At 42.0% G+C, this 10,000-nt stretch overlaps 1 protein-coding gene across 1 annotated transcript; it reads right to left on the minus strand.

The window, feature by feature from the left end:
* Positions 1 to 1,055: 1,055 nt before the first annotated feature.
* On the minus strand, positions 1,056 to 6,609 carry LOC135105429 (uncharacterized). Its single transcript, XM_064013566.1, has 4 exons — positions 5,359 to 6,609; positions 4,778 to 4,843; positions 3,831 to 3,917; positions 1,056 to 1,555 (listed from the first exon to the last, which is right to left on the minus strand). The coding sequence occupies exons 1-4, from the start codon at positions 6,466 to 6,468 to the stop codon at positions 1,424 to 1,426; spliced, it is 1,395 nt and encodes a 464-aa protein (XP_063869636.1). The 5' UTR covers positions 6,469 to 6,609; the 3' UTR covers positions 1,056 to 1,423.
* Between the last annotated feature and the right edge of the window lie 3,391 nt (positions 6,610 to 10,000).

Below are 10,000 nucleotides of genomic sequence, written 5' to 3' on the forward strand. Positions count from 1 at the left end.
CACGCACACACACACACACACACACACACACACACACACACACACACACACACACACACCTTTAGTGTCCCTTCCAGAGAGAGAGAGAGAGGGAGAGAGAGTCAAGTTAGTCGTCAGCAGTTACGTACGAAGGAGTGCAATACAGGACAAATATAACACCTCTAATATATTTTAAGGAAAACACCACATAGTAAACATTTGCACGTGTAAAATCAGTCATTGTAATCACACGGATATACTACATGCAACACTAATAAACTAAACGAAACGCAGCACACTGTATCTGAATAGAAAAAAAAAAAGAAAAAATAGAAGAAAAAAAATATCAACGATTGCTTAGGAAAAGCACGTCTAAAATTGCAGCACACTGTATCTGAATAGAAAAAAAAAATAGAAAAAAAATATCAACGATTGCTTAAGAAAAGCACGTCTAAAATTTGAACACCATGGAAAAGTAAGAGGAAAGTAAATACGAATGTATAAAAATAAATAAAAATTATGACAGTTGATATTCTTAAGTCCACCATTAATTTGAGAAGATAGAAAATGTTATATGCAGTCTTGTATATTTAGTTGTTTGTTGTATTACTTATTTTGCTCTTTTTTTTTTTATCCAAACGTTTATTTGCCTCTTGGTTTAGCTCTGTTTTGTAGGATTTTTTTTTTCAGCTTTGTTTTCATCTATTATGAACGTTCTTTTTTTTTTTCTTTACATTTAGTAGTTCAGTTGTTTGTTGTATTACTTATTTTACTCTTTTTTTTTTTTTACATTTATTTGCCTCTTTCTTTTTGTTCTTTCCTTCCTTCATTTGCATTTTTCTTTTAATGCATTTTTCCTTTTAATTTGCTACACATTTCGTTTTGTTTTTTATTTGTCTATATTCATCTTTTTATGGCTCACATTTATTCCTTATATTCGTTCATTTACATAGTTCTTCCCTCCGTACTGCTTTTCTTCTTCGTCGTCTTTCATTCCCGTTCTTTTTATTCACAGATAACACATTAATTCTACCCTATCTTTCATATATCCTCGCCTCCTTTGTGTTCTCTTGCTATTTGTTTTTGTTTTTTTTTTTCCATTAACACATTTCTTCTCACTTTTTCTCACATTTCTAAAATTTTCTTCCATGTTCCTTTATCTTCTTTCATGTTCTCTTTTGTTTTCCAAGTTTTTTTTTTTTTTTTTGTTCTCCCATGTGTGTACTTTTGTGTGTTTTCGTATGTTCTCCCGTCTTTTCATTTGTCCTTGCTGGAATAAACTCTGAAAGCAGATTGTCTGTGCCGAGTTAGTAGGGAGCTAAAAAAAAAAAAAAAAAAGAAAGAAAAAAGAAAACATGTGCACCTTTACAGGCCTGACGACTTCTTGCAGCTTCCCTTATTTTCACTTATTAGGAGTAGACATCAGGGAGAGGAGGGGGGGACATCAGTGGTATAAGATGTCGGTGGTGGTGTCAGTGGTGTTGGCGATGGTCCTTGCGTCCCCTGTCGGACACTGCAACTCGCTAATGTGGAACTGGATCAGAATCACCAGGTACGTGCTGATGAAGCTGGTGACCTGGCCAAGGGTGGGTGGGGGGGTGGGGAGGAGCTGTAATTAGTGCGTTGTGTCCCAGGCAGGTGTGATTCTGTGACTCATTGATTAACTGGTTGGTTTTCTTTTTTTTTTTTATTTTTTTTTTTATTATTTATTTGTTTTGACATTTTTGTGACTGACTGACTGACTGATTGATTGACTAATTGACTGTTTGATTAAATTATATGGATTTTATTTCTTCTACGTTCTTCTGTAAGAGAGACAGACAGACAGACAGAGACAGACAGAGAGAGAGAGAGAGACAGGGACAGTGTCTGAGACAGAGACAGGGACAGGGACAGGTCTGGGACAGATCTGGGACCGGAGACGGGTCTGGGACAGATCTGGGACCGGAGACAGGTCTGGGACCGGAGAGGGAAGGGGAGGGGAGAGGGAGGGGGAGGGGAGGGAGGAAGGGGAAGGGGGAGAGGGAGGAAGGGGGGGAGAGGGAGGAAGGGGGGGGAGGGAGGGAGGGGGGGAGAGGGAGAGAGGGGGAGAGGGAGGGAGAAGGAGGGAGAGAAGGAGAGGGAGGGAGAGGGAGGGAGGGAGGGAGGGGAGGGGGAGAGGGAGGGGGAGAGGGAGAGAGGGAGGGGGAGAAGTGATACACAGACAATGACACTCCAGCAAGTGAAAGTGGCTGCACACAGGTGGCGTAAAACACAAACTCCCACACTAGTGCTGTGTTAATCATGTGTATATATATATATATATATATATATATATATATATATATATATATATATATATATATATATATATATATATATATATATATATATATATATATATATAGTAGGATGAGTTCGCTTTTTTGTATATATTTTCTTCTTTATATTCAAGTATAGGTTTTTAAATAGCAGCATAAAAAACGTGTTGTTTTAAGCCTGATGTAAATTTTGTTTAAATAAAAGAGAGAGAGAGAGAGAGAGAGAGAGAGAGAGAGAGAGAGAGAGAGAGAGAGAGAGAGAATGACGAAATGCTACAAAAGAAAGAATTAAACAAATATGATGGAAAGAAAGAAAAAAAAACTAGATAAAAGTGCACATATTGTCTTCGCTCCAAAATTTGAGTAGAAATGAAGAAAAGGTAACGACAGAGAATGAATAATAGGAGGAAGTGAAGGAGGATGGAGGATGAGGAGGAGGAGGAGGAAAGATAGGAGGAAACGTACGAGAAATGAGAGGAAGAGGATGAAGAATAACAAAGAAGTGAAGGAGAAATAATAATAATAAAAGGAGGAGAAGGAATGATGGGAGGGAGAGGAAGAGGAGAAATAAGAAAACAATGAGGAGCAGGAGAAATGAGAAAGAGGAGGAGAAGGAGGACTACATAACATTACGTAGGAGAACCAAACAGCAACAAACCTTCCTCATTCTTGCAAGGAACCTTACTTTCAAATGACTGATGAGTAAAGAGGTAACAGAAGGAAGATGGCGGACGACGACGACGAAGAAGAAGAAAAAAAAAAAGAAAAGGAGGATGAGAAGGACTGTAAGGTAGAGGGAGGAGGAGGAAGAGAAGGAGTAGATGTTTGTTTAGCACGCCTCGTCTGCTGCCTTGTAACTCTAATATGTGTATGCGAAAGGCAGTCTGTTGTAATTCCTAGTCGATATTCTCTCTCTCTCTCTCTCTCTCTCTCTCTCTCTCTCTCTCTCTCTCTCTCTCTCTCTCTCTCTCTCTCTCTCTCTCTCTCTCCATCCATGAAGTCAGCAACTTTTCTCACAGATGTCACCTTTCACGTCCAAGAACAAAAACTTACATGAGTTATAAGGACACTTTTTCGCCAGATTCCATTAAACAAGTGAGAGAGAGAGAGAGAGAGAGAGAGAGAGAGAGAGAGAGAGAGAGAGAGAGAGAGAGAGAGAGACCGACCGACCAACTAACCACAGAGACGAACAGATCAAGTTAGCCAGAGCAATTATCTAACTATCTAGCCGGACAGATAGTCAGACAGTCAGCCAGGTATACAAACAGACAGCTGGATAGAGAGCCAGATAGTCAATACCGAGACAGATAAACAGAGATAGACAGCCATGTAGACAAACAACCAACAAAACAGACGAACAAAGTCAGTTAGCTAGATAGACAGACAATTAGACCATCAGATAAACACAGGCAGATAGTTATAATCAGACATACGAACGTACATATCAACAGTCAGCCAAAGACAATCAGACATGCGGATAGACACAGGCAGATAATCAGACAGACAGACAGACAGACAGACAGACAGACGGACAGACAGACAGCGAAATACCGGTATAATGCAACTCTTTGCCACCACGAAATATCCTGCCACGTTGAAGTTTGGGTCATCGTCCATCAGCTCCAGCACGCGGCCCAGCTGTGGACAGAGGCAGGCATCAGCGAAGTGACTGTGTGGGGGAGAGGTGGGCATTGGTGGGGTGACTGTATGGGGGAGAGGTGGGCATTGGTGGGGGCGACTGTATGGGAGAGGCAGGCATTGGTGGGGTGACTGTTGGGGAGGTGTACATTGGTGGGGTGACTGTTGGGGAGGTGTACATTGGTGGGGTGACTGTTGGAAAGGCAGGCATTGGTGGGGTGACTGTTGGGGAGGCAGGCATTGGCGGGGTGACTGCTGGGGGGAGCATGACGTGGAGGCAGGAGTCGGTGCCTTTGATTGCCCACCTTCGTCCATCTCTTGCCATCATCACACAAATGGATCTCTGTCATCCTCATACTTCCTCTCCCTTTTTTCTTGTCCTCCTCCTCCTCCTCCTCCTCCTCCTCAACAACTTAACCGAATTCTAAAAACTAGAGTTGATAAACGCATGCAAGCGGATCCCCCAACAAACTCTGTCATAATTAATAAATGCACATGAAATTTCTGGTGTTGTATATGATTCTTATTTTACGGACTGCTAAATATCACATATATCCACCCTTCGTCTGTAATTATTGATCTATTAATTTTCAGATTGTCAGACGTGTAGAGTTAAGAGGAGTGAACAACAGAGCTTCCTATCATCCTCTCCATACTGCTTGCCACGCTACTTTTCCTAACTGTTTCCATGCCAGCGTAAGGCGGAGGGATTGGTGGAAAGCGAGGAACCTTCTGCTTTACTGTCCTGTCTCCTTATCCTATAGTTAGTTACAGGTAGTTTCCTAGCAGCTTTATTTGTAATGACCTAAATGTGTGTAGGTGTTTGGTCATGCTTTGTAATTCTGTGTAATCTTCCTAACCTTGGCGTGGAGTCTGTCGCTACAGAAGACCCTCAAGCGACACAATTCTCCTCTTAGTTTTCTCCTCTGCAAACAAATCAGAATAACATTATCCTGTGCTGCTCTCTCTCTCTCTCTCTCTCTCTCTCTCTCTCTCTCTCTCTCTCTCTCTCTCTCTCTCTCTCTCTCTCTCTCTCTCTCTCACACACACACACACACACACACACACACACGCGCACACGCGCACACGCGCACGCACGCACGCACGCACGCACGCACGCACGCACGCGCGCGCTCACACACACACACACACACACACACACACACACACACACACACACACACACACACACACACACACACACACACACACACACACACACACACTGATGGTTCTTTTCCATTCCTCCTGTTTCTGTTAAAGTTTCATCGTGCTGATTTAGCAAATCTAGTTTGGCACTCGACTTTTTTTTTCATTTACTAATTTATTTATTTATTTATTTATTTATTTATTTATTATTCATATATTTATTATCTCTTGATAATCTCCTGTTTGTCTTCACCATTGGCTCGCCCGTCCTCTGAATGCAGCCGTGCCGTACCTGCCTCGCAACAGCCTCAGGGGCCAGGCAGATGACGAGGATGAATGAGGCATCTTGCAGGAGCTTCATCGTGGTGGAAAACGACCTGTTGTGAAGGTCCAAGATCACGAAGAAGAATGTGAAGATGAGGCTGGTGATGGAGCGCGCCATGATGAGCAGCACTGGCACGGAGAAGTACTCATTGAACAGGTGCTGGTGGTGCTGCGCGTGGTGCACTATGTGGAGGGCGCTGCTGGCGGTTACCATTACAGCATCCTCCACAGTGGCTGGCAGGTATTCGTTGAGTACTTTCCTGTTTTTCTCGCGGCGAGAGTAAGCTTGCTGTCTTATCTTGTGAAGTGAGTCAGCGAGCTGCTCGGGATGCGCCTCGTCTGCGTCTCCCTCGGGTGCCTGCTGTCCCGAGACGTGGTGGTGGAAACTTTGGAACACCTGGTTGTACGTAATGGCTATCCTGAGGGAGTTGCAGTGGAATAGCAGCTGCACAGGCATGACGGACACCAAGGAGACGAACCGCAGTACCACCGAGGAGACGCTGCCCAGGATGACGTACACAGACTTTACCTGAGCGAATCCCCTCACCAAAAAACCCAGGTCACAGACATAAGACACGATTATGATGAAGACGGCGGTTAATTGTATCCTGCTTTTCTCCATGGCGAATGGCACGTAGAAGGATGAGGAGAAGACGTACAGGTGGCTCACCATCCTGGCCAATTGCGTGCCGCTCACCATGAGGTAATAGACAAGCCCCATGGTGGCCACTGAACCCACTAAGCTGTTCAGTATCCTCGCTTGGGACGTCAAGGAGGGATCTCCTCTCATCCTTGGTAGCAAGATGACTACCATATAGGCCATGAAGGAGCTGCAGATCAGCATGGCGATAAAATAAGACCACAGCACCAGATGGCGGCGGCGGATGAGAACAGGGACGCTCCGAGGGCCTTCCCAAGTCGCCATGCACCACCTGCGGGCGTGGTCGCCGCGCGGCCGGTGCCACGAGTAGGGCAGCCCGCCGTTCAGCCTGATGAGCCACAAGTATGCGAAGTAACACCTTTCCCCCATACAGTACGTGAGTCGCTCAATACGCGAGAGCTTCCCGTCTGCCTCCATCTCTTCGTGAAGATGGCGAAAAATGACCTGGTGCTGCTTTCTAAACAGAATGAAATTTCAGGAACTTTAGAACAAGGTGTGGTCAGCCCTCGGGATCACCTCGCACTGAGGCCTCATCCCGCCCTCCTTGCAGCTGCTGCTGCTGCTCCATTGATCGGTGAACTAATATAAATACATCACCCTATAAACACTTGCACAAGACTGCCAGCAATGTTTACTCCCAGGTGGTTGTGTTGAGGCAGAGGTCATCATATTTATTACCTATGTACACGGCGCGCGCGCACGCCGTGTGTGTGTGTGTGTGTGTGTGTGTGTGTGTGTGTGTGTGTGTGTGTGTGTGTGTGTGTGTGTGTGTGTGTGTGTGTGTGTTCTGACAGCAAGGTATTTTCATTTCAATTTTTTTTTTTTTTTTTTTTTTTTCCCTTTCATTAAGAATAAACAAAATGAAAAACGTTCGACTTGGAGATGTTTGGGGGTGGATTGTTTGAATGCTCTTATTCGCAAGTTGTTACAATTTTGTGACTAAGAGAGGTTGTCCCGGGAAGGGAGGACATAACTATAAATAATCATAAAGAATTAAATGTTGATAAAGACGTAGATGTAAGGTGCTTGAATCGGAGAGGTTTAATAAAGAGGGAGGAGGGGAGAGGTGCCAGCGCTAACAACACCAGTCCACTCATGAACATCACCTTTTTCAGGCAAGGGAAGCAAAACCGTCGGATTTGTACTAAAATGAATATGTACAATATACGTACAGTTCACTGAACAAAATCAGCACTTTGTACGCGTAGGGACTTCTGGAGATTTTCTTGCTCTGTAGACCTGTTGTGTGTTGTTTTCCTGCATGACAATACCGGACTTCAAGACAGATCTCACACGCAGTTTTGATTTATAAGAAAATATGATTTGTCGGTGGATGTGTATTAGTCATGGTGGGGAATAGCTCCTGAAAAACAGCTCTGTTAGAATAACTTACCAGGACAGCGTGAACAATCCCTTGTTTATTGTAGTACATTGTTTTGTTATGGAAGCTACAACTGCCCAGGGTGACACTTTTCCTGATATTTTATTTTTCACACATTCGTCAAATTTTGATAACAGTCCCGCCAGTCCTTTGTTTCTATAAGTGAATGTGGTGCAAGTTTCTCGCAGCTTGTCACAGCAGCGACACACGCCTCACAGTTAAGCTTTCTCTGAAGTTTGGCAGCAACAGACCCTGTCATACATACAGCAGTCATCTGAGAACGTTCAGATAAATTATGAACTTGTGTGTATGTACATTAGGAATGTTTCTTTGAGGTCATATTTCAAACCATGACTGTCCAGAAGTCCGCTCTTCATCATATCAATTGCTGATGGTCTGAGTATTGGTGAATTACTGGTGTCGCCTGGAGCTGTCAGGGCAGGAAGAGATAACGCAAGGATAGTCACCTCGCCTTGCTTCTTGAACTTCATTACGCATAAGTATTATTTATATATATATATATATATATATATATATATATATATATATATATATATATATATATATATATATATATATATATATATATATATATATATATATATATATATATAAGCAAAGAAAATTATTGAGCTAAAGGATTGTTATTATTTATTATTTAGTGTACGGAGCCGCAGCCCATCCATTGCGTAACAAACCGAACACCTGCTGCTCCGTAGGTACTCTCTGTTCTGTACCTCATCAGTGGCTCATTTTTATGCATTTTATTATAGAATGAAGTTTATTTGTTTTGCAGTGGTGGTTTCTCAGAGTTTGACGGTGTTATTCAAAACACCCTATATATATATATATATATATATATATATATATATATATATATATATATATATATATATATATATATATATATATATATATATATATATATATATATATATATATATATATATATATATATATATATATATATATATATATATATATATATATATATATATATATATATATATATATATATATATATATATATATATATATATATATATATATATATATATATATATATATATATATATATATAATTACAGGCACACATACACACCGAGCACATGTGGTGTAGATGATCACCTCATCACAGATGTTCTCGATGTGAGGTCAGTAATTTGCAGGTGAGGTCAACAGACGGGACTGTTACATCTCAGACCTCCACACTGAACACCTCACGCGGCCTCTCCCCTACCAATGTGCCGGCCACTCATTAACGCGGACTTCGCTTACAGTAGGCCACTGCCGCCTCCGTCTTTATTAAGCATCCTTGATATGAATGCAACTAGTTATATTGTTGATACTGCCGAGCTGCCATCCATTACCAGCCCATGTATATTTCATTGCAGAAGTGTTACCTATCTGTCCTTGGGTGTCCCTGCTGCCGCGAGTGTGGGCTCGTGTTTGTTGTGGCGGCTGCGTGGGAACAGGTGGCGTAAGGCGACTGTCAGTGTCCCGTTGACAAGACACCTCTCACGATTTTGGATAATCCATCTGACTATAATCTTTAGGGACTGGTGCCTTTATTGTTGTTGTTGTTTTTTCCCTAGTCTTTTTGTTGCTCTTGGACAGAACCTCTTACTTAAAAATAAATTTTAAAAAAGTAGTAGTTCAGATAAAGTAAGTATTAGTCACCCAAACACGGATCGGTTGAGTGTTTATGTCTGAAATGAATATTGATGAGGCGTGTGGCGCTGCAGCTACAGGATGATGGCGCTCCTGCCTGCAGACGGGAGCACACAGCATGAGGGCGAGGCGAGACGCGTCATCGCTCCTTCTCTGCTGGCTGGTTGGCTCTTATGTGGCTGAGAAATCCGAAATCAAGGTATGAATTCAGTTATTAACTGTCACAGAGACGTAAGGTTGCACCCGATGCAGGTCTTGGCATTCCCTCCACAGCCACCTCTGCGCGGCGGGCGTCTCGCAACGATCAGCTGAGGCACAAAATTCACCTGATGCATATTATTCTGGATAATCCGATTGTTTTACTTGTTAGGAAAAGGATAAAGTGGAAGAATAAATGACAGAAATGCGTCGTACTTATCCTTATACTATTTTATTATTACCATTATATATATATATATATATATATATATATATATATATATATATATATATATATATATATATATATATATATATATATATATATATATATATATATATATATATATATATATATATATTCATTTATGTATTTCTGTAGACGCTTTTTACTAGCCGGTTTTACTGCTGCTTCCTGCGAGGGGTCGTCACCTCTCACAACCGATGACGCCTCTCGATGTTGTCCGGCTGTCTCCAGGATGCACCCTCGCTTCGCTCTCTCACCACAACTATTTTCAAAAGCCACAGAAATGATTAGCTGGATTCTCAAGAGTTTTTTTCTGTTAGAAATGTAGAAATGTTGCTAATCTCTCCCTAGAACCTTTAAAAACTCCATGTCACTTCAACTAGAGCTTTTTGAAAGTCACGAAGGTGCGGCGCAGCAGTGTTTCAGAATATGGTCCCGTGTGTTGATCCGCC

This window comes from Scylla paramamosain, chromosome 12 (genome assembly GCF_035594125.1).
Source record: "Scylla paramamosain isolate STU-SP2022 chromosome 12, ASM3559412v1, whole genome shotgun sequence".
Lineage (NCBI taxonomy): Eukaryota > Metazoa > Arthropoda > Malacostraca > Decapoda > Portunidae > Scylla > Scylla paramamosain.

Excerpts from the sequence above, each read along its gene's own strand:
- LOC135105429 (XM_064013566.1), bottom strand. The coding sequence starts at position 6,468 with ATGGAGGCAGACGGGAAGCTCTCGCGTATTGAGCGACTCACGTACTGT. Across the intron at positions 4,844-5,358 it reads CTGAGGCTGTTGCGAGGCAG|AGGAGAAAACTAAGAGGAGA; the intron begins GTACGGCACGGC and ends ATTTGTTTGCAG. Across the intron at positions 1,556-3,830 it reads CAAAGAGTTGCATTATACCG|GTCACCAGCTTCATCAGCAC; the intron begins GTATTTCGCTGT and ends ACCCTTGGCCAG.